Source organism: Monodon monoceros, unplaced genomic scaffold, assembly GCF_005190385.1.
Source record: "Monodon monoceros isolate NGI ecotype Baffin Bay Population unplaced genomic scaffold, NGI_Narwhal_1 Super_Scaffold_12, whole genome shotgun sequence".
Lineage (NCBI taxonomy): Eukaryota > Metazoa > Chordata > Mammalia > Artiodactyla > Monodontidae > Monodon > Monodon monoceros.
This window is the reverse complement of record NW_021703768.1, coordinates 153,846,531-153,870,679: the sequence shown is the minus strand read 5'-3', so window position 1 is coordinate 153,870,679 and position 24,149 is coordinate 153,846,531. Positions and strand designations below refer to the sequence as shown.

General features: G+C 54.3%; 1 protein-coding gene across 1 annotated transcript in view; it reads right to left on the bottom strand.

The window, feature by feature from the left end:
• Positions 1-24,149, bottom strand: part of ADAMTS2 (ADAM metallopeptidase with thrombospondin type 1 motif 2) — a 245,317-nt gene that overhangs the window by 6,343 nt on the left and 214,825 nt on the right. The window contains exons 11-21 of the mRNA XM_029218215.1: positions 21,865-22,010; positions 18,919-19,094; positions 17,634-17,767; positions 13,150-13,273; positions 12,041-12,121; positions 10,172-10,338; positions 7,923-8,082; positions 5,893-6,025; positions 4,884-5,091; positions 3,297-3,426; positions 2,293-2,382 (exon numbers count right to left, since the gene is read on the bottom strand). Of these exons, the coding sequence (XP_029074048.1) occupies positions 2,293-2,382; positions 3,297-3,426; positions 4,884-5,091; positions 5,893-6,025; positions 7,923-8,082; positions 10,172-10,338; positions 12,041-12,121; positions 13,150-13,273; positions 17,634-17,767; positions 18,919-19,094; positions 21,865-22,010 (1,549 nt within the window). The remainder of the gene's footprint in view (positions 1-2,292; positions 2,383-3,296; positions 3,427-4,883; positions 5,092-5,892; positions 6,026-7,922; positions 8,083-10,171; positions 10,339-12,040; positions 12,122-13,149; positions 13,274-17,633; positions 17,768-18,918; positions 19,095-21,864; positions 22,011-24,149) is intronic.

Sequence of the window (24,149 nt, the reverse complement as noted above, 5' to 3'; positions counted from 1 at the left end):
ACACACAGGCCCTGTGGCTCCTGAGGGTAGGCCTTGGGAGACAAGGCAGGCACAGCTGAGCACACCCGTGTGTGAATGTTGCAGGCCAGGCACTCAGACCTTCGGCTGCCTTGCCCTTCTCCCAACCCAGACTCTCCTAAGACAGACCTGTTCCCTCCCTGAACAGGTAACCCAAGGCTGACAGCTGTGCCCGGAGCCAGGGTAGTGGCCTGATGGTGGCTCAGGGCATGGTGACCTGGACACTGTCTCAGCTACTAACCCCATATTCCCACTCCATGGGCTGGGATCCCAAAGATGGGGAGAAGCTCACATGGGGCCCTTTTCCCAACTGTGAGAACTTATCTGCAAGGAGACAGCCAAGGTGTTCCTGCAAGGTGCTTGTTTAGCACTAAGGATTCAAAACTCAGAATGCCGGTGGGGTGTCTGCACGAGCTGCTGTCACATTTTGAAAAATGCCTGAGGAAGGGGCACATGCCTCAGTGGGGGAGGGGCCCTCAGTATCTACGTTAGGCAGGGTAAGGGGGACAGAAAAGTCACTGGAATCAGAAACCAAGGAAGTAATGGACCAGAACGGCACCTGCATCCCTGCAGCACCGTTGGTCACAGAGATGAAGAGAAGGAGGCAGCAGTGTGCCAGACCCAAGCACCCAGTTTCACTGAACTTTTATTGAGTTTATTTGTGGGATGCATGACAGGAAGTCTTTCCACTGTTAGTAAGAGTAAAAGGTCATTTTCACAGTCACTTTGGCACACACTAACGTTGTCTCATAAAAAAACCAGAAAAGCAACGACAATGTAACCTATATAATACGTCATTGAATACATACAAAACACTAATAAAATATCCCTGATAAACCAAAGTGCATATAGACAGAGAGCACGATGCTCAGGACCGTATTGCACCTTCCCAGAGTCACTCATGTCACTCACATTGCCTAAGTCAAAGTTGGAAGTTAACAGTCATGAGAATTAGTATGGGTTACACCGAGTATTTACATAACAGTAACTAGTGCCAGGGGAGGGCTGGGCGCTGTCCAGCGGGGATGCTATGAACAGGGGACGGGGCTGGGGAGAGTGCGGGGTGACCGGCGGGAGTGCTACACTGGTCACGCCCAGGGCCAGGCCAGTCGCCCTCTGGTGTAAGGCAGCGCCGGCAGCAGAGTGCCCGGGGCTCCAACAACAGTCAGTGCCGAAGGGCCGCTCAGGCCATGGAGCGGGTCTCCTTTCCACAGAGGTGAGCCCGTGCCTGGGGCCCTGTACAGACTGGACTGGGAAGCCTTACCCTTGACCAAAGGTGGATGAGCGGGCCACCTCCCTCTAGATTGCACTGCCTGCCTCCTGCCTGGGTTGCTAGCAGCCAATTCTGTTACCTTTCAACTTTAAGGCATCTTCTACATAGTTTTATCTAAGCAAAAAAGCGATAAAAATTGAGGTAATTCTGTAGTTGTTCACATGGGTAGGTGGCCGCATCCACGTGAGACAGCCTTTCACTCTCACTCTCTCGCGCCCGTGCACGGGGTCGTGTGTGCACGATGAGAAAGGCCATTGGAGCGAATGGACAGAGAATGCAAGTGGTGGTGTGTCCTGATGTCCCACTGCGGGGACACGTCCCCTGCCTCCTCTGCTTGACCTGAACCCCCAAGGGGACAGGGTACGGGGGCCAAGGGTTGTGTGAGCTGGACACAAAGGCCACAGGAAGCAGGCCACAGTCACACGAGTCAGGAGGACACACAGCACAGGGTCAGCAGCAGCAGCAACAGCAGAGGTGGCCAGGGAGCCGCCGACACACTGCCGGAAACGGGCCGGGCGCCCAGGATGGCGAAACAAAACTGCACACCCGCGAGACCCCTCTGGCCTCGCCTCGCTGGTAAGCGGCGTTTGAAAGAGGACGGGTGGGCTCCGCCTCGATTTCCGACCCGCAGTTCCAGCCTGGAGGGATGTGGCCCCGCAAGGCGGTCACCAAGTGGTCACATTCAAACTTTGGCCTCTGGCCCCTCCAGCACCGCGACAGATCTTTGCCCCTTTAAAAGCCATCACCGCGAGGTCCTGGCACCCCCACAAGAGGCCGGTGCCCCGGGCCGTGCCGCTGCGAGACTGGCCCTCCCGGCCAGGCAGCTCCAAAGGGGACAGCCGAGCACAGAGGCCCGGAGAAAACAGATTCAACCAAGAGAGCGCTCAGGAAGAGTCAGGGCAGTTTTCCATAGAAAGAGAGGAGGGGAGCCCACGGCAAGCTCCACAAGGCGCAGGGCATGCACTGGAGGGCAGAGACAGAGTTATAAACGGGCCGGTTACTTGACGAGGTCTTCTGGACCGGTGAGTTGGGGTCTGGTCGGGACAGCCATTGAACTACGTAGCTCTTCTTGGAGGGATCGGAGATGTTTCCTAGAGGGAAAAGAAAGGAGTCTTGGCTGCTGGGGCACCAGGTCTGGGCACCCAACCCACCCACCCCAGGCAGAAGGGCTCCCTGGATTCTGGCATCCCAGGGAGGGGGTGACAGGAGGGCCCCAACTCCCCAGTGTGGCCTGCAAGACCTCCCTCGGCACAGATGGGCCCCAAGCACCCTGTCCAGGCCCAGTCCTGCCTCTCCCACACCAAGCATCCGGGTCTCAGCTACGCAGAGTAGCTTCAGCTACTATCCCCACACACAGGCCCTACCAGCGCCTCCTTATCTCTGTACTGTCCTCCAAGTCCCCACCGTGCCCTGCTCTGAGCTGAGCAGTGCCCTGAGTGCTGGCTCTGGAAGTGCAGGGAACAAGTGAATCCTGGATCTACCCTCTCCTCAGCTGGGGGAGGCACACCTGACCCCCCGATCTCCCTGCTCTGCAGAAGGGACTCATGACTGGATCTACGTCTTCAACTGTTGTGGGGACCGAAAGAGCTGACGTGTGTCCAGCACTTGGCCAGGCATCTACACGCAGCCAGCATTCTGGTTGCTCTCCTTGCAGGGCGGCAGGCGCCCCCTACTCATATAGGCACCCCCTACTCGCATGGGCATGGGCTGAGCCCCGATGTGCAGTCACTGTGAATCCGGTTTCTGTCTCCCAGACCAAAAGGGAGTGCCAGGAAGGCAGGGATGGACTGAGTCCACGCCATCCTTCACTAGGGCCTGGCCTGGAGATGAGCATGGCAAATGCCAGTTCCTTCCATTTCCTGCCAGAGAAAGGTCCCAGCCTAGGCCTGGGCGGGCTTAGCTTCTCCTTCAAGTTCACAGATGCTGAGTTCGACCAGTTGTGGGAAGAGCCGCATTTGCCTGGACCGCCCCCCTCCCCTGGGCTTGCTGCATGCAGAAGGCTTACGCGGACAGGGGCCAAGCCTGCAGATCCTGGCCGTCTCAGGCCGCTCCTCCCGGCAGACACCAAAGCTGTCGTCCATGGTTCGGCAGAGCACCGGCCGTTCCTGGGTGCCGTTGCCACAGGTTACCGAACACTGCAGGCAGAGCGTTACCAGTCAGGGCCCGCTTCCCATGCTAGGCTGGGTCTGAAAGGGCTCCCCAAGCGGGTGACCCCACAATATGTGGAAGGTGGGGAGGCACAAAGGGTAGAGGGTGAGCTAGAGGCCTGCCCTGCCTAGCCCTAGCCCCGGGCAGCTGCCTCAATCTCCTGGGCTCTAGAGTGAGTTAGAGAGAACAAATATGTAGGGCCAGATAGGGCCTGGCACTTCTGACTTCTCAGCGAGCGCCTCCCTCCTCTGGCTAGAGGAGGCCCAAGGCCCAGAAGAACTGCTATGCACTGGGGGCCACTGGGAAAGCTCTGCCTGGGTCCAGGAGGCTTCGGCAGAGGACCCTCCCTCCCCCTGGACACAAGGTTCTACACCACCAGCACCCTCACTGTCCCCTCCAGTCTCGGGCCCCCTTGGCCTCACCACATTGGGAGGGACCCGAATAAACAGTCATGCCCAGACTTGTGGCTCTGCTCACAACTCAGCCCAGCCCTGCCAAAGGGTGATTCTCAAGTGTTCGCCTTGTGTGTGACAAAGGGTTGACTCAGCAGACAGGGTTGCTCAAACCTGCCCAGTCCCAAGAATGGCTTATTTTCAGGGCTGGCCCCTGGGCAACTCCTGGGAACCAAGTTCATGGAATGGTCTGTCTGGTAAGAGCGTTTTTGCGTGCCTGAGGCCTTGGATCAGGCCGCACCAATTTGTTCGGTTGGTTTACACCAACAAGATGATTTATGGTGAGAATCCGCTTTCGCTCTGGGATCTGGGGCTTCAGTAACTGATGTCAGTCACGCAGGCACCCGATGCCTATGTGACTGATCCCCAGTGAAGATCCTGGGCACCTAGATGTTTGTGCCTGGTTTCCTCCAGACTTCACCGAAACAATTTTTCCCTTTGCTGATTCTACGCTGTGTGCTTTCATTGTAATAAAGCATAACCATGACTACAGCAACTTCTGAGCAAATCTTTGAGCCCAAGGTTGGTCCTGGCAACTCCTGACCCACCAGGCCCGGAGGCTAGATGTCAGTGCTCACATCAGCTCAGCCCTGACCCCAGAACGGCTCCTGCAGCCCGAGACTATCCTTTCCAGCCCAAGTCTAAGCCCTCCCTTGCCCGTGTTTCCTCCTGCAAGTCTGACCGGCCTTCTAGCCACACCTCTGGCCCCCAGAGACAAAAGCCCAGGCTTCCCTTTGTTTCCTGGAGCCCAGGCTGTCCCCAGTCTCCTGGGGGTCCTGTCCCCAGGAGCATGGGAGCCTCTACCCTGCAGAGTAAAGATACATATTCCACTGAGTTTCCCATAGCCATGTGGAACCACGGGTGCCCTGAGACCTACAGGACGTGGCCCAGGGCAAGAACTGCATCCAGGCCCAGGTGCAACGCCCTGGCCACTTCAGTCCCACCCAAGCTTGGTTTGGGGGCTGAGGACACAGGGCCGGGGCACTGCTTACCTGGGACCAGGGTCCGGCCCGCCACCGACCGGGACAGAGCTCACGGTTGCAGGCCCGGCGGCCCTCGGGTCGGGCGTCATTGCAGTGCTTGGTGTGCACGGAGCGGGTGGTGTTGTTGTGCAGTGGCTGAACGCAGCGCACGGAGCGGATCTGCATGCCCGTCCGCCCACAGCTCTGACTGCATGCCTCCCACTCGCCCGTGACCCACCTGTTAGGGCAGAGCAGCACACGGTCAGCCCCTGGAGAATCACCCTGGCTGAGGCCCTGATGGACAGAAGCAAGGCAGCCTGCTCCTCCAGGCGCATCTTTACCTACGGTCAGGAAGGCGCCCTGGAGGCTAGCTGGGCCCCTGCCTGAGGTCCTGCAGACCCAACCATGCCCACGGCTGGGAGATCCTGATTGGGGTGTGGCCATGGAGAGCCGGCCTCTGCCTCTTCTTAGGCTCCTGGATCTGCCCTCTGGCCTCAGCTTCCGCTGACATCACCAACCCTTCCAGGCAGCAGCATGGACACACTCAGCACCTGTCCCCGAATGGCCCCCACCTGCCTTTTACCCACCATCTTCCCCACTCAGGGTCCTGAAAAAGGAACCTGGGCCCAGAAATGCAGCCCTGTCAAACCCCGGAGCCAAAGGGTCATGGCTGTGGCCATTCCAAGGCCTCAGCCTCTGGAATGAGCTGCTTGGGAAACATCTACCACAGGACCAGAAGCAAGCCCTGCACCCTCGGAGCCTCAGTTTCCCCATCTGAGCATTACCACTTGTTGTCATTTCTAAGATGCACATTATTGTTTCCGTCTAGCAGGTCTGAAGCAGGGGGGCACTGCACAGCCTGCAACATCTTAGACTCCATAGAACGTGGTGAGTGAGGAAGAATCTGTCAAACGTCTCAGGGCACGTGAGGCTCAGAGCATCCAGGGAACCCGATCCTGCACCACCCTCCACAGGAGCCCCAGGGTTCTCCCTCCCCTCCTCTAGTGGGGCTGGGGGGCCGGGGAGTCCTGGCACTCACACGGGCTGGGAGCACTCCTGTGGGTTGCAAGCCCGGCGGATGGCTTTAGGCTTCGAGAGGGAGTCGCAGAAGCCTCGGTGCACCATCTTGTGGTCCAGCCTCCGGCGGCAGCCATACTTGGTGAACTGGGACCCTGAAGACGAGAGCTCGAGGGGGCTCAGTGGGACAGTATGGGCCCTCCAGCAGGCATGGAGGGGTGGCTCCTCAGGTCACTTAGCCCTGTTCTCCCCGCCCTGCTAATGGGGTGGGGGGGTCGAGCAGGGACACATCTAGCCTGGTGTCTACCCAGCACCCCAGGCCAAGTGAGGGTGACAGGCCAGGGAGAGTAGCCTCCTTCTCTCCTGCCCTTTGGCTGGCTTCCTGGGGCAGGAGGGAAGGTTCTATTTCCTCTCCCACTGTTTAGTCACTTACTCCGCCTTGAATTAATGTGCTCTGAGGACCTAGCTAAACATGGAATACAGTCTGCAAGGCTCCTCCAGCCAGTCTAGTGTAGCAGTTCTCAGCTGGTGGAGATTTCGCCCCAGGGACATCTGGCAATGTCTGGGACACTTAGTTGTCACAACTGGGGGAGGAGATGCCACCAACATCTAACAGGTAGAGGCTGGGGATGTTGCTCAGCATCCTACAATTCACGGGACTACCCCCCACAATGGAAAATTATAGACTCCAAAATGTCAACAGTGCCGTCTCAAAACCTCAGCCTAGTGGGTTAGACATGAGAGAATATGACTGGGCAGCCTGATCTAGCCTGGGCATCTGGGTGTGTCCCAGGAAACAGAGGATGGAGGTGTGCTGATTTAGTGGGAAAGTGGTGGAAGGGGCTCCCCGGGGAGGAGATGGCCTATGCAGAGGCCCTGAGGCAGGAGCACAGCGTGTCCAGGAAAAGCACTTAAGGCCAGTGTGGACAGGGCTGAGTGAGCAAGGGTTGGGGGTGCCAACGGCAGTGGGAGAAGTCAGCAAGTTGCTTGTACCTTGGAGGCCATGAGGAGAATTTTGTTTTTTATCCCAAGAGCAGAAGGAGCTGCTGAAAACTGTGATCACAGAAAGGGGTATGGTCTGATCTGCCCCTTTAATAGGTCACTCTGAGGGCAAGAGTGGACACACGGGGCCAGTTGGGTAGCGAGGATGGTGCCAGGACCGGGAAGATGGTAACAGCAGATGAGTCCAAGAGATACACAGGAGGGAGACTCAACAGGATGTGCTGATAAAATCCAGGGGGCCGGGAGGCTCAGTGGAAGCCTGGGGTGCCATCTGCCCAGGCAGGAGCACTGGAAGATGAGCCCTCCATCTGCCTGGGCCTGGCAGTGGGTGCCCCGCCCACTGGGCAAACTCCCTATGTTGTCTAGGTGTGGGACACTTCATGGCACCTGAAGGAGGTCTGTCCTGGCCACCTGCTCCTGCAGGCTGAGCTCTCTTCTCCTGCCTTTTATCTCCTCCATCCCCCTAGGAGCAGTGACTACACTGAGCAGATCAGAACTTCCTGTCTGTCTGTTATGTCCCACCCAACTGTGGACTCTTTGAGGTCCAAAGCAGGTGGGACCTCTCTGCACCCAGCCCTGCCCCAGGGAGGAAAGGCCTTTCTGCATTCGGAAAGGAGGGATCTTAGGAGGAATCTCTGCAGAGGGGGCCTCTTCATTGGTCTCCAGCATGGCCTGAGCCTTTCCTGTGACCTGCCTCATGGTGTCACAGTAATCCATCCAAGCCACACCCTCACAGCCACCTCCCGCCAGGCCGGACCTCCCTCTCACGCCATGCAGGTGGGTGCTGGTGTCATCCAAGCCCCACACATGCCCCCTGGCTGCCCTGAGCACCTGCTCTTCCTGCCCACCCTCTGGCACCTCTCTAGTGGGGCTAGGCCCTTGTCACCCAGGCAAAGGTCACTGGTTTGGGTCTAGTGATCTCATACCTGGCACATCCCTCATGCCAGGCGGTCAGCAGGGACCATGGACTTAGGAAGCTCCTCATCCAGGAGACCCCTCCCGCTCGGCCCCAACCTCCTCTGGGGCCCCAACTCTGAGAAGGCCCCTCACCTCCACCGCAGGGCTTGGAGCAGGGAGACCACTTCTTCAGGGCCCACTCGTAGCCCACGGAATTGTCCTCCAGGACATTGTTGCCATCCACATTGAGCGAGTCCTCATGGATCATGTATTTGTAGGTCAGCGAGATGCGGGCTTCCCCCTGCGGGATGACCTGCCCCGGAGACAGACGTGAATGTGTCTGCCCACCACCACCCTCCCTCGGCGACCAGGTTAGGAAAGTCAGCCCGAGGAACATGCGCGGCCAAGTCTCATTATCCACGGTACTCAGGTTCTAGAAAGTCCCGGCAAACACCGAATCTGCCAGTACTGAACCGCTGCTCGCAGGGGAACATGGCATCAGGGCCTGCAAACCTCTGGTCATGACAGTTTCATTAACAGTCAATGCATAAGCTTATTCTATGTGCGTTTCTGTTTAAAGACACCTTAATTAGTACATGCCATTGATTCATTAACACTGAACTCACGGCCAGCACCTGGTTACTTGTGCCTGGACGCAGCTCATCTAACACATGCGCTCTCTCCTTAGGGTAAACCTGCAGCTTCCTGATCAGAGGAACACCAGACCCATGCTTGGGGCCATTTTAAACAATGAAATCATCCCCCAAAAGCACAAAAATGCGGACAACATGGCAGTAAATAGAGTGTGAAAAAGACGCTTGTTTGCAGTAGCACCTGAAACAAGAAGCAGAGCCTTGCCTGTTTCCGCCTCCTCACATTTTCCCCTGCTCCACTGCAAGTACAGGCAGACCTTGCTTTACGGCGCTTTGTTTTACTGCGCTTCGCAGATATTACGTTTTTTTGTTTTTTTGTTCTTTTTTGCGGTATGCGGGCCTCTCACTGTTGTGGCCTCTCTCGTTGCGGAGCACAGGCTCCGGACGCGCAGGCTCAGCAGCCATGGCTCACGGGCCCAGCCGCTCCGCGGCGTGTGGGATCTTCCCGAACCGGGGCACGATCCTGTGTCCCCTGCATCGGCAGGCGGACTCTCAACCACTGCGCCACCAGGGAAGCCCCGTTTTTTTACAGATTAAACTTTTGTGGCAGCCCCACATCCAGCAAGTCTATTGGTGCCATTTGTCAACAGGATTTACTCACTTTGTGTCTTTGGGTCACGTTTTGGTAATTCCCACAATATTTCAAACTTTTTCATTATTATTACTTTTATTATGGTGATCTCTGATCAGTGATCTTTGATGTTATTGTTGTAACTGATTTTTTGCTTTGTATTTTTAATCAAGGTATGTACATTGTTTTCCTTAGACCTAAGGCTATCACACACACTGGGAAACCAAAACGTTCACGTGACTTGCGTTATTGCCATATTCACTTTACTGCGGTGGTCTGGAACCAATCCTGCAGTATCTCCTGAGGTATGCCTGTATTGATTTTGGGATTAGAAATACTTTCAGTAGGTGAATTTACCAATACAGAAATAGCAGATACTGAAGCCTGACTGTATATGCTCTGACAAAGGCAGGGCACCAAAGGCATTTCTGGGGATGAAAAGTACATGCAGCCGAGGTGAGCAGAGCAGAGCACAGTGCACATGAAACACCCCATCCCCACAGCTGCGCACTCTGGTGTGGGGCGCTGGGTCCGGGTACCTGAACCCAACCATGGTGTGCTCACCTTAACGGAGGGGCAAAAGTCATCTGAGCCTTACCTGTAGTGTTTTAACTTTTTTTACTGATAAAATGTATTATGTATGCAATTAAAGTTAATTTTTAATAAGTGAATCAGGAAATCAAGCCCCCTCTGTACTCCCATCACCAGGAGCAGCCTGTGGTCCTGGACTCAGGAGACCTGGGGTCCAGTCCTGTTCAGGGACAAAGTCTAGTGTGACCTGGGTCTAGCAGTCCAATTTCCTGAGCCCCATTGGTCACCCCCAGAGAGTGGCTGGGTTTGGATACAGTGGCAGACATGAATAAGCATGATGAAAAGTGGTCATGAATGTTACCCAGAGGGGGAAACCTAATCGCTTGCAGGGGATTTTGTCTTTAGTCACCCAGGGGTCGATACAGGGCCCAGAGCCCAACTGGTGGCTCCATGTCTGTTCCTTGCTCTGACACAGAGATAGAGACCCTTGGTCCAAAAGTCAGGCCAGAGAGGCCATTCAGAGCATGGTCCGAAGTATGCAGGGAGGCTCAGGGTTCCCAGGCACCCCTCCATCCCTTCCCTAGCAGCTACTTGCCCCCTGTCTGGGCAGCCAGGACGCAGTGGGCCTGGCCCCTGCCTCGACTTACCAGCACAGTGATGGTCCCGTGGAGGGGGCCCATGGTCTGCAGCGTCTCCCGGCCATCCTCATCCCGGTACTCCCACTCCACACCCATGGCAATGAAGGATTTGGAGTTGGGATCCACGTCATTCTCTTCATTTAAAATGAACTTGCCTGTCTCCAGGTTCTTGACGGCTGAGAATGGCAGAAGACAGCCAGTGTCACCCAGGGGCAGAACTGCGGGAAGGCTGGCAGGGTATGCTGGTTTGAACAGGTTGGGGGAGTTACAGGGAGCAGAGCCCCTCGTCTCCCAGCTGTCTTCTGCCAGGGGCCCGTCAGTCCCACTGACAGCCCAAATCACCTTGGGAACCTGACTTGCCCTTTGTCTCTCAGCCAAAACTAAGTTTCCCTCTAACCCTGCCCTTCTGCCAGGCCCAGGGCCCTTTCCTCGATCTGCCCCTCAGGCCCTGAAGGAGATGCTACATGGCAAGGGACTCGGCAGGCATCAAGGCCACCTACTTGCTGTCTACTTGGAACACTCAGCGGGCTCTCAGAGCCACTGCCCTCCCTGCCCCAGCCCCCCGGGTGAGGGGCATCTGCTGGACACCAGGGCACAGGGCTGGGTGAGGGCTTCCTTCCCTGGGGTGAGCATACGTCCCATATGTCTCCCCACCCTGTTGGTAACTGTGGCTCAGCCTGGGTCCCCACCAGTTCCCTACAACCCAAAGAGGCCTGACCTGGCCCGGGGACCACTCAGGCCACTAGGCATCCACAAAGAATGTCTAGGAGCCGAGACTCCACTGGTCAGGAAGCCCCACGCTTCCCACAGTGGAAGGTGTCTGCTGGGGGTCCGCTGGAAGATTTTAGGTGGTGTCACAGACTGGGCACAAAAATCATGGGATCACAGAGTTAGGAAATCATTCCCTTCACAAGTCTCCTGGAATCCCCTGAGAGCCTCAGCGGGTGCCAGGAGGTCCTCAGCTTGTCACTAACCCTCCCTCCTCTTGTGCAGGGAGAGCAGGAAACAGTGTTTAGATAGAAGTGTCTTTTTTTTCAGGGATCAACTTTCATATTTGCCTTCTACTTAAGGCAAGTGCCACTGGCTTTGCATTTTGGGATAGCAACATAAAGTCTCCTCTTAAAATAAGGAAGAAAGAAAAATTCATATTAAAAAGAGTGGTTGTCTGTCTCACGTCAGTGGCGGGGACCAGATGGAGGCAGTCATGGAGCCCCTGACCCAGTCTGGCCTCCAGGGCACAGGGAGGAAGGTCGGGGCCCAAATTGGAGGAAGAGACTTGTACGGGGTCCCCTCAGTGACCTACTTCCTACTTCACTTCCTCCTTCGGCCTTACATCTTGGTGGGGGGCATGGATGAGTGAAGCCCCTTTGAGGAGCCCTAGGCAGCCTGGAGGAGCACAGCCCCACAGGGGGCTGCCATGTGAGAAGGGGGCACTCAGAGTTGTTAGAACATCCAAATTTTCAACAGATGCCAGGAATCCCTATTCCAAAAGAATCACTTGAATTTAAAATGAAACTAAATGGAAAAATGCAAATACGTCATAGAAGTCCATCTACCAGCTGGCCTTAGCAGCCACTGCTTAAGGAACTTGCCTGCCTTCCAGTGGACAGGGGGCCTCCCCCTTGGCCTCGCGATGGACTTAGGGTGGGGAGGTGTGGCATGTTTTAAACACATGTCCCTCCACAGCTGCTGCCCGGGAAGCCCTCTGATCCCAACCCCTGGCCTCTCCATTGGGAAATGACTCCAGGAGACGTCCACCAGGTGGGCCAGGCCAGGGATAGGGGAGATGGGGCTGCAGCCACGCCTCTCAGCTGGGCCCCTGATCCCTGGAAGAGTGAGGCTGCAGATTCACCGCACTGCCTGGGCTCCGACACTCACCCAGGTGGTGGCTGGTGGTGTCTGCCTCCTGGATAAGCAGGTGTCTGGCTCCTGCCGGGATCTCAAACATCTTGATGTAACCTTTGTTGGGATGTGGGGAGACAAAGCCAAATGAGAAGGGAGAGGCCGTCGAATGCAGACAATGCCAGGAGGGCCTTGCCCTCGAAGGTGGTTCCAGAGCCCCCAATGTTTTATGGGCTCTGACTGCCCACCCAGAGAGGGGTCCACGGGAAAGCTAGCACATCCCAGCCAGCCACAGCCCTTTGCTCATCTTCAAATCCAGGTGCTCCTTCAGCTTCCTCCATTGAAAACTTAGTGGGCGTCCTCGTGAGTGTGCCTGGAGTCACACCTGGGCATGGAGCTAAGATGCCACATCCAGGAGGGAGGCCTTCAGCAAACTGCTTGCCCTCCCTGGACCTCGGCGGCTTAATCCGCAAACTGAAGACAGCCTGCTCACGTGGGGCGATGCAGAAGGTCAGCTCCTGGCACCCTGGCACCAGCTCTGAGTGGAGTCTGGCAGGTTTGTCCCATGGCCTTCTTCCAAAAGAGGTGAACCAAAGTGGCTTCTCACCATTTTGGACAGAGGTAGAGCAGTCAGCTGCTGCAAGCCCACCCAGAGCACCGAAGCCAGACGGAGGTACCACTGTGGAAGGAGGCTCACCAAGCGGTCTGTTTTCCCAGAGCCCACCTTGGCCAGGGACCCCAAGTTCCCCAGCCCCATCCTGTGGCCCTGTGGGGACAGGCTTACATGTCCCTAGGCCACAGGCTGCACTGACAGCCCATCAAAGTCCTGCTGACAGGTGGCTGGGGGTAGCGAGCAAGGGAGGCCAGCTGGCAACCGGAAAGCCTTGGAGGGCTGGGGAGGGTGCCCTCAAATAAAGACTTCTAAGACCCACCCTGTGCACATATTCCCTGGCATTATCCCTGTCCCTGCCCACCCTGGGGCCTGGCACAGCTGCCCCTGACCTGATTCTCTCTCCACCTCACCCTCCCAGACTTACACCCCTTCTCCCGCAAACCTCTGAGAACCCAGTCAGAGCCACCCGGCCAGGTGCTGTAGCCATTCAGGCCTGGGTGCCCTGGGCAGGGGGAGGGAGTGGCGTACTCACCGAGCTTCTTGGGCGAGCGTGTGAATGTGCCCTTGACCACCTTGCAGTGGGAATTGTCCCCTCCACACACACCACACTTGTCCTCCTGCTTGCTGGAGCCGATCACCCCGTCGCAGCCCACCTTCTGCAGAGGGGTGGGGAGGTGCAGTGTACACTCGAGACTCCCTCTCCCTACCTGCTCCCTCCACAGCCCAGGTCAGGGCACCCCTTCTTAGCAGTTCCTGATGCAGGGGAAGGAGAGGGGGCTTTGGAGCAAGACAGACCCTGTGTGCCCACCCAAGGACCAGCCTTTCCCCCTCACTTATCCACTTGTCTGGACAGTGTGACCTGTGGAGGGCTCTGTACAGCCTAAACAGGGCCTGGTCCTGAAGCTGCCCTGCCACAGCACGCTGGTGTCCTAATGGACATATCAGACATGGCCTCTGCCCCTTCTCCCGGCTGTCCACGCAGCGCAGCCCCAGAGGCGGTCCCTCCATGGCTCGCACCTAAAGCTTAGGCCAAGATGTCCCTCCCTCACACTGCCCCCAAGAACAATGTCCTCTTCAGTCTGTCTCGGGGTGTCTGGGAAGGAGGTGACAAGAGTTGGTAGGAACACTTTTGCCTTCATTCTCTCAACCAATCCTCTCAACACTGTCCACTCTAGTATTGAAAATTGTTCCACACAGAGCAGGGACGTTCCTTGCCCAAGGCCACCTGGCAGAGGCAGTAACAAATTCTGGTTCTCTTACTCTCTATAGCCCTGCCGATAGCACACCATTCCCAGGGCCCCAGAGCTCTGCAGGGAGCAGACCCTGGGTCTGAACACACTGCCTGAGGCCACTTTCATATCCATGACCACACTCAGCAGGGAAGACAACCTCTCCTAGCTGGTCTGCTCGCCGTCTGATCTGAGTGCACCATAGCACCACAGGTTTCCCTCTTTGCCCTGGCTGCCAGAAAGCCCAGAGCCAATTCACCCCTCAGGATCCTCCTATCACCGCCTCTTGTGAGACTGCTTCCTTTCCCTTTGCTCTTTATTTTTTTTGATACATCTTTTTCGTATTTTACTTTTGCTTTTTTAAAATACACACTTAAAATTTTTTTTATTGCTTCACAATATTGTTAGTTTTGCTCTTTGATTTCTGACTTTTGTCTTACAAAGACCTTTGAGGGCAGGGTCTCTAGACTATGAAGGGGCTACAGAGCCACTTCCTGGCAATGCAGTCTCAGAGAAACTTCGAGTTTGTTTCCACATTTGTGACATGGACTCAGAGCAGCAAGGCCTGCCAGGGCTGTTGCCCAGATGAGAGGATATGGTCCTTGTAAACAGTCACACGTTGCCTGAAGGATGAAGCTGATGCTGAGGAGGAGGGAAGAGAAAGAGGGGAGGAGGGAGAGGAAGGGAGGGAGGGGAGAACCTCCTGTCCAGCCAGGGCAGTTGTGATATTGTGATTTATGATATATATATATATATATATATATATATATATTTGGTCTTCATCCAGTTTCTGGCTAGACCTCCTAAAACCCTTGGAATTTTCTGTGGTGAGAGCCATAAAGCTGTCTTTATTGGGGGGGGGGTTGAGTAGGTGGTCAGTGACCCATTATTTAGTCAGTCATGCCTGTAATGAAGTCTCCATAACAACCCAAAAGGGTGGGGTTTGGAGAGCTTCTGGGTTGGTGAACACAGAGATTTGGGGACAGCAGCATGCTCTGGAAGGGCCTGGAAGCTCCATCCCTTCCTACATACCTTACCCTAAGCATCTTTCATCTGCCTGTTCCTGAGCTATATCCCTCTATAATAAACTGGTAATCTAGGAGCTGTATTTTGAGTTCTAAGAGTCACTCTAGCAAATTAATTGAACCCAAGGAAGGGGTTGTTGGAACCTCCAATCTACAGCCGGTGAATCAGAAGCACAGGTGACAACCTGGACTTGTGATTGGCATCTGAAGGCAGGGGGCCGTCTTATAGGACTGAGGCCTTAACTTGTGGGATCTGATGCTATCTCTGGGTAGGTAGTGTCAGAACTGAGTTAAATTTTAGGACACTGCCAACTAAAAATTGGCACTTGCCTTCTGCTTCGACAAGGATTAGGTCACTAGCCACTGCAGTCGCTGACCTTCAACACACCAGAAAGTTCAGGGTGGAGATCAGGAATGAGGCACTCTTGTGCTCTGGGAAAAACTGGCAGAACAGGCCTTCAGAGAGTTAGATATTTTCAGGAGAAGATTTTATGAACCCATAAATTCTTGCATCTTCTATCTAAGAAAGCACCAAAATCATTAATGGCGACATCTGCTCCTGGTGACCAGCAGCAAGCCTCTGCCACAATGTGTGCTTGACTGCACGTACCCGCTTTCACTAAAATCACGTATAATAGTGACCTCCGCTTACCTCTTTGGAGCAGTTCCTCAGAGCTATAGTCCTCATTTTGCCCCAAATAAAACTTAACTAACATCTCTCACATTATGCAATTTTTTTCAGCCCACAACATCCAGCTGGTGTCAGAGAATTGCTTGTTGGACATGTAGGGGAAAATACCCCAAACTGGGATTGGAATCAGAATCTTTATGGCCTCATTTAATTCTTGATTCCCTGCTCTGTGTGTGTGTGTGTGTGTGTGTGTGTGTGTGTGTGTGTGTCTTTATTCTCCTGACATGTCTTTTGCTATCATTTCTCTTTGAAACTTCCTGAGTCATTGTGTTTTGATATTCTCTCATTGACAGCATCCACTTGGATATTAGATTCTTTTAAGAGTTTCACATTCACATGTATTGTGAGGACTCCTACATTTCATCTTATCACTCCCATTTCCTTTGTGTGTTTTCGCTCTTTCTGTCTCCTTTGTTTTCTAACTTTTGCAATGTGACCATATATAAATGTAAACATTTTCTAATTATGCAAAACTCTATCATTCTACTGTTATCTGTTCAAAGTCACCATTAATTAATGAAATACCCTATTCTTCTCCAGTTGCCAACATCAGGAGTGAAGCTCTAGACACGCCCACTAACCAAGAGGGTGAATTAGTGTTCCTACTTCCCTGTTATGTTTGTACCATACGCACAGCTGCCATCTAAAGCTACTTCCACTACTAAATGTTTCCCATGCTACGGCCTCTCTTAATCAGAGTTTTTAATATTTTCTGTGTGTTATGATGTTTTGACATCTTAAAAATCTTGCTAGTCAAGAAGAGCTAGCCAGTTCTTAGGGACAGCAATGGAAGCACACCTTTCATACACAAACCAACTGATTCCTCCCTTTATCAAACTCTCACACACTAAGCCAATATGTCTCTGCCCTAAATCATCCCAGGGTCAGATACCAGGAATCTAGAGACCACTCTTGCCAGAATTATTCAAACTGGCCAATCCCAAGCTGTTTACTCTGCTTGCCTTGCCTTTCCCATGGAAACCCCAATAAAAGCTTTGGCCCAGACTTTCTCCTGCTCCCTCTGCCTCGCAGCTGAATCTGGTGCTTCTCCATGTGGCCCTGCACAGCATGCCATACCCTTCCCTCAGGAAATGTAAGTAATCAGTTCTTCTTCCAATGGCACTGACTTCTCTGTGTCATCATTTGGTCACCTCCATCAATTAAAACCCCTCAGGTACAGGGGAGACACTGCTGTCTTTAAGTATTTGGCTGAGTGTTTGGAGTGTGAGCAGACTGTATGGCCTGCCCTGCCTGCTGGCTGCAGTCCTACTGAAATCACGTGGTTGGAGAGAATCCCTGAGCTTGCCTCCAGCTACTCCACACCCCACCTCCCTGCTCTTCCAGCCTCACCCGTCTCCGCCAGGGGCCCTGTGGCATTCTGCCAGGCTCTCTGCCAGGGACATCCTGAGGATGCTCGTTTCTCAGGAAGGTAAGATGAGAATCAGCCTCTTTGACACCTACAATCAGTCTCATCTACACAGAGGCTTCCAGGTATTTCTAGGGGACGGGCCAGTTCTGCACTCATGTTACTATTTTATGCCGAGTGTGCCCCACAGTTGTCTCTTGTAACAGCCTAAGATCGAAGCCAAAGACAATAAAGTAACAGAAAACACAGCAGGGCATTTCTACAAAGAGCCAAACCAACGAGAGCCATGGTGGGCCACCCTGTTCGAGGGTAAGCTGTCCAGTGCCCAGAGGAGTGCAAGGACATGGCAGTGCTTCACAAGGGGTCCCCCAGGGACCATGTGCATCAAGATCACCTGGTAAAACTGGTAAAACTCATGCTCTGGGCCACAGCCTCAACCTACGTAAGCAGAATCTCTGAGGTGGAGCCCCAAGCTCCTCAGGTGGTTCCTCAGACTCGAGTCTGAGAACGCTTGTCATGGAGCGGGGCAGCAGGGAGCAGGGGGTGGGAACCAACATTTGTTGAGAGCCTGCCCTGATCTAGATGCTGTTTGCAACACTTTGCAAGCTCAACCTCAGTGAATCCTCCCAAAGCCCCAGAAAGCGGAGGCCGTGAGCTGCGGCTGCCCCTGCTCCTGTGGCACCGCACTGGCCTCGTGGCACTCACCCTGCAGTCCCCGCGCACGCAGAGGCTGAACGCGTCCTTGTAAGAACAGCGCGTCCCATCATGCACCATGCGCTTCATGGACACCACCTCCCCAGTCTCCTTGGACTCACAGTAGAGGTGGCATCTCTCTTTGGCTGGAAGGGAAGCAGTGGGGTGTTGGTGAGGAGGGCCAGCTGCACCGCTCACTTTGCTTGCAGTTTCCTTCCCAAGTTTGCTAAAGGGAAGCACCCTGCAAGGAGAAACTCTCACCCAGGAGGGTCTTCTTATGATTCACCCGGCCCCCTACATGCCTGCCCTGGGCCGGGAGAGAAAGCGAAAGGGGGCAGATAACTGCAACCCCCTTCGTGACCCTGTTGTGTGGGACTTAGGAAGAGCTTTTCCCAACTGAGCCAGGCTGTTGTTGGTGCAGCCAGGTCTCAGATTCCCGAGGCCCTGCCCAGAGACCCCCATATCGAGGGGAAGGGAAAATGGCTGTTTGCCAGGTCTCTACCTGGAGACCCTTTTCAGTCAACCTCTGAAACCCCAAATAAGTTGCCCCCTGATTCAGTCTCGGGTCTCTGGCACCTTCCCTTCTCAGTATTTACCTCCGTGGTCACTATGACACCACGTCATTATTTGATTTTTCGCCAGACCAAAGCCTCGCTCTGAGAGGGGGATCTGTCTGCTCTGGCACCGCCTCTTTGAATGCACATGTGGGGCTTGCAACAGGTGCTCAGCCGGTGTGACACACATGGGGTGATGGAGACAGCAGAGCATGCCCCACTCCCCACTCCCCTCCTCTGCCCAGTGCCTGGAAGGAACAGAAACTGTGTTTCTCCATCATTTAGTGGGAGGGGGACCCAAATGAAATATAAACACTCTCATGCTTGAAACTACCAGACTTTTCAGTTCTAGGAGCCAACAAATGCCTTTTGACGCTTAAACCAGTTCAAGTCCCTTGGAACTGAGAGCTCCCACTGAAAGCTGAGAGGCCAGAAGTAACCTGATTCCTTGGCGGGCTCCGCCCCTGCCCTCCGCCTCCTGGTTGAGCCAGGGTAAAGGCGCAACGCTAGCCTTGCCCACTGGGTGGCGAGCACAGGAGCCTGGGGCCAGCTGGGCCCCGCCCTCTTCGCTGCATCCTTGGCCAGGTGCAGTTGTCTGGCTCTTCTGGGATTGCAGTCCTGCTGTGAGCCCCAAGCCGGCAGCCACCCTGCCCAGGGTGGACTCTGCTGGCATGCCCATGCAGAATCAGTGGTCCAGTGAGCCCTGGCCTGTACACTGAATGTCCACTCCCCTTAGGGCTCACCATCCCGGTGCTCGTGGGGCAGCCAGTGGTGCTGGGCGTCACCATGCTCGAAGTATAGGTCCCATTGCCGGCACTGCTCCTCACGGAAGTCAGCCAGGGCGTCAGGGCAGTCCTGGGAGTTGCAGAGCTGGAAATCGTAGGCAAGGCCTGAGCAGGTGCGGCCCCCATTGGCTGGGCTGGAGGAGAAAACAGAAAGGTCTTGCAGCTCGGTGCCAGGAAGAGGCCAGCACACGGGGTGCCACTTGTGGGATCTGGGGGGAATCCCTGATCCTTGAGGGTCAGAGGGCAGCTCTGTTGAGTGAAGGGACGCGGCCCTGCCCTGTCCCAGCCGCAGGACCTGGGCTATCCCCCAGCCTCCAGGGCCTTGGAGCATCACTGTAGAAGGCACTGGTAATCCTCTCTCGGGGGCCCCATGGGAAGGGAGCATCTACTCAGCCCCTGTGCACCCCCCACCCCATCCCAGCTCCTGTAGCTGTGGCGGTGAACCAACAGTGAGCTGTAACAGGGTGTTTAGGTTCTGCTGTGCCTCCGGCCATAAGCCCCAGGGTGGTGGAGCTGCGTGAGCTCCCCTACATCTGGGCCTGGGCCTGGGCCTCACACACGCTGGGAACTCAGAGCAATTCTGAAGTAGTGGAATCTTGTTACAAGTGTTCTTAACAAGTGTCAGGTACACAGTGGACACTCCATCTCCAGCTTTCCTCCACCTCAAGAAAACTTGGGCCGTGTTTCTGTAATTTCCTTACTTTGTTGAGAACACCAGCAGTCCACAAAGCACTAACCCCACAGGAAAGGCACCAGCTGGTGGCCAACAGGTGCCCATGGCAGGCAGGGTGATGGGGCGTGGCAGGCCAGCACCCTGGGAGGAGCTGGGGCGCTTCAGCCAAGCAGAACCCAAGGCCCCCCCTGAGACTTGGGCAAAAGTCATGTTCTGCTGTGATGATGGATGTATAGCATATAGCACTGTAGAGTGAAAGATGGAAGGGGCTGGCTTCCATGAGGCTCCTTGCACAGTGCCATGTTCTCAGGGGAAGTCGGTGGAAATAACAATCTGAGAAATTTGTGGAGAAAGAACCAAGAAGCCTCAGTGTTTGATGGGGACCATGAAAGAAAGGGTGATTTTGAGATTTACACCAGGGCCACTGATGGGACCACAGACCAATGACAATACCAACCAGGGCATCACCAGGAGGGGGTGCAGCCCTGGGTGTAGGTTGGGGAGCCCAGGGGCATCGTGCAGCAGGAAAAAGCAGGAAGGGGTCAGGCTGTCGCTGGAGCCCCGGCCAGCCCAGACAGGAGCCAAACAGATTCAAATGGAAATCCATGATAATTCCAAAAGAGAATGTGAGTTGGAGAATTCAGGGGAGGCCAGGGAGGAAGAGAAATTGAAGAGCTTGAGCTCATGCTGTAGATTGTTTGCAGTTCTGCAATCAAAAGAGTGGCGAGGCAAAGAACACAGAGGGAACTCAATCCAGTGAGCGGGGGCCCAGCTGGGAACCTCAGGAGTCTTCACACTGGCCACAGTGTCCCAGGAAAAGCTACTGAGCCAGGGAGCAGCAACTAAAGATGGGGCAGCATAAGGCCCAGCTGTCATCTTCAGGAGGACACACGAAAGGGGAGGCCCACGGGGCGCACTGGCATTGCTGTGGGGCCTGTGGGCTCTGAAATGCTCTGGGTGCTGCAGCTGTGCGTATTCCCCACAGATGCAAGTGAGGCTGGCATAAATGAACCGTGCTCAGAGCTCTGTGTGGCGCATCTGTGTTGTCTGATGGTCACTGATGTGCACGGAATGCTGGCACCGACCAGGGGTTAGCTACTCTCCAGGCCCAGCGGTGTTTGTGAACAGATGGAATGGCAGGCAGCTCTGGCAGTTTTGCTCACGTCACTGCTGCCCCTGTCCCTTGCTGCCACCAAGAAGGCTGAACCAGCCAGAGGGGTAAGAAAATCCCTAGAGTGCGCAGGTGGGGAGGGACAGAACATAGAGCACCCAGAACCTGCATGATCTCCCCCAGGGCCAGACCTGGGGGTGAGTCCCCTGGACCCCAAGAGCCCAGCATCAGACACCACGAGGAGTCAGGGCCTGGTGGGGGGAGAGAGGGGTTGTCAGGCCAGATCTGCTCTTCTGACTGTGCACCCTGGACCAGAACCTGGAAGTCCTCACCCAGCACTGCCTGGGAGGCAGGATGGGGAGCATGGATGGAGGTGGGAGTCCAGCGGGCCTTCAGGCAGCCTCTCCAGGCTGTTTCTCCCCTGGGCAGCTGGGAATGGGTGGCATGTCACTGACCCTGCCTCTTGCCTGATTGCAAACAGCTGCTCTCCTGCTCAGGCTCCCGGCATCCTGGGGCCCGAGAGAGCCCTCCTCTTTATCCCCATTGCCCCATCTCTGTTCCGCCTCCTATTCTTTTTTTTTGTGGTACGCAGGCCTCTCACTGTTGTGGCCTCTCCCGTTGCGGAGCACAGGCTCTGGACACGCAGGCTCAGCGGCCATGGCTCATGGGCCCAGCCGCTCCGCGGCATGTGGGATCCTCCCGGACTGGGGCACGAACCCGTGTCCCCTGCATTGGCAGGCGGACTCTCAACCACTGTGCCACCAGGGAAGCCTTCACCTCCTATTCCTGATGCCCTCAGCCAAGAAGAGCAGAGGAGGTCGGTGTCTAGAGTAGGATGCAGGCCAAGTGGGAGGAATGGCCCTAGGCCACCAGGTCAGAAGACCAGGTTTCCAAGTCTCCAGAGCTGGCTCTGGCCCCAGCAGGCTATGTGGCATGAGCCCTCCACTCTCTAAGTCTCAGTCCCTCCCAGGAAGATGAAAAGGGGCCAGAGCTGCCTGCCCTCACATCGTCTCCAGAACTGACATCCGCAGGGGCCTTGCAGGATAGGGTTGGCTAGCAAGGGCCCTTGGGGACCGCAGCTGCCACCGAGGAAGGCTGGGAAACATCAGGGCCAACTCACTGTGGGTTGTCGCACTGACGGGTCCTGAACTTCACACCTGTGCCGCAGGTACGTGAGCAGGAGCCGAAGGGACTCCAGGCGCCCCAGTTGCCATCTCGCTTGAGGATGTCAGGTGTCAGCCAGATGCAGTGTCCTTTAAAGCAGTGCTGAAAGACAGAAGGTCACATGCCCCCCACCCTTTAGCTGCAGTGCCCGTGATGACTGCCTGGCCCTCGAGGCACAGGGAGAACACGCCCTACTCACCCCTAGAAGCTCAGAACTTCGCTGGGAGGCATGGTAAGGTGTTGGCCCACCCAGCTTCCCCCGACCACCACCCTGGTCTCCCACCATCCTCAGTGCCTTGTTCAGCCTACTCTGTCCCCGCAGCCAAAGCCCACCCCACACCGTGTCTGCAGGATGAAACCCCCGGCCTGGTGTGCCCACACAGCGCCATTCATAAAGATGTAAGCGGCACATCAAGCCAGCGACTCTAGAGACATGTAAGGTCTACTGTTTAAGTAAAAATAAGCAATTTAAAAGAAATATGGAAACGAAGGATAGGTGATATGTTGACATGGTAAAAATTCATGAATATAGTAAGTAGAACACTGGAGTAGAGGAAACTCAGGTCTACAACTTGAATCTATCACTAGTCCAGAGAGGAAGCTTATACAATTTAGGGCCCATTTGAATAAGATTGCAAAATTTAAAATACTAAGTTTGGTGTAAAATGGAATATTGATTTAGAATTAGAAAATATAAAACAAAAAATTTTTAAACTGACAAATACCACAAACCACCAAAAACAGAGAACAATGATATTTTTCAGATTGATTGATGGACACAACATTTCCTGCAGTTCTAACTGTATACTCTTTCATGCCCTCTTCATATGACAATAATTTTGTAGGATTGTATTCCATAGGGAGAATAGAAAGATAATGCAGTCATTCCTCAGGGCCAGATAGTAACTGTTTTAGTCTTTGCAGGCTACATGCTCACTATTTCAACTATTCAACTCTGCCATTAGAGCATGAAAGTGGCTACAGACAATATATAAATGAATGGAGATGGCTGCATTCCAATAAAACTTTGTTTATAAAAGCAGGCAGCAAATGGAAACTTCTAGAATGGAGCTGTAAGAAACTTGGTGAACCCTCTCCTCAGTAAAACAACTATTTAACTGGTGAAAATTATTTTCTAAACAAACCATTTAAATTATCTGGACAACAATTACTGACTGTATAGCATGGGGAACTATATTCAATATTTTTTAATAACCTATAATGGAAAAGAATCTGAAAAAGAATATATATAACGGAACCATTTTGCTGTAAACCTGAAACTAACACAATATTGTAAATCAACTATACTTCAATTAAAAAAAATAAAGTATCTGGAAATTGTCCTAAGGTCAATACAACAAATGGAGAGAATTTACTAAATCTTGGTAAGAATAGTAAAAGTCTATACATTTGAGCCACAACCCTCTCCCATTCCTTCCCCATCTCAGTGTGATGGAGGCTTTACTGCCTAAAAGACAGAGGTCTTCGCCTCCTCAGCTCCCAGTCTAGGGCTATAGTTTCACCCTGGGAAAGGCAGGCCACTGGCATCTCCCATACCTCCCAACACTGTGTTGCAGAAAATCTGTTCCAGTCAGGGAACTCCCTTTGCCCACCCAGTCCTCACTCCCAGACTGGAGGCTCTACTCCAGGTGTGGCAAACCAAGAATACAGTACTCTAGTAGCCCCTTCTCTGGCTTCCTTGTAGGGCAGAGGTTCCATGCTGAAAGGGAAAAACCAAGAAGACTAGAAGCTACTATCTCTATCCAGTGATCTATTCGTAGACCAGGAGTGTCACTCTGTAAGTGGACCACCCTGCTCCTAGCTCCAGCGCAGTGGTGCAGTAGTCTTCCCAGAGGGAGAGGCAGAACTGAGAGCTCCACAGCTCACCCTAAGAGGACTAACTTTATTTGGAACGGAGCATGAGGAAGTTCATGCCTAAGGGCATTGTCAAAAACAATAGAAATCTTGGTAGTGAGCAACTAAGAGGAGGCCAGTAGCTCCACAGTACTAGTAAGCAGCAAGTAAAATGGTAAACCAACTAGAAGCGTAACCAGGGAAAAGACAGCTAAGAGCCCTCCTGGAGTCTGAGCAAGCCTCAAATATTGGTAACACCCTGCCTCTGTGAAGGGTCCAGAATCTGATTAGGTCAGGCTGTAGACAAGTTGTACCCCAGGGCAACTGTATCAAAAACAATACAGCATCAGCTAGCAGCTAGTGAAAGCTAATTGGGTGTGGTAACAA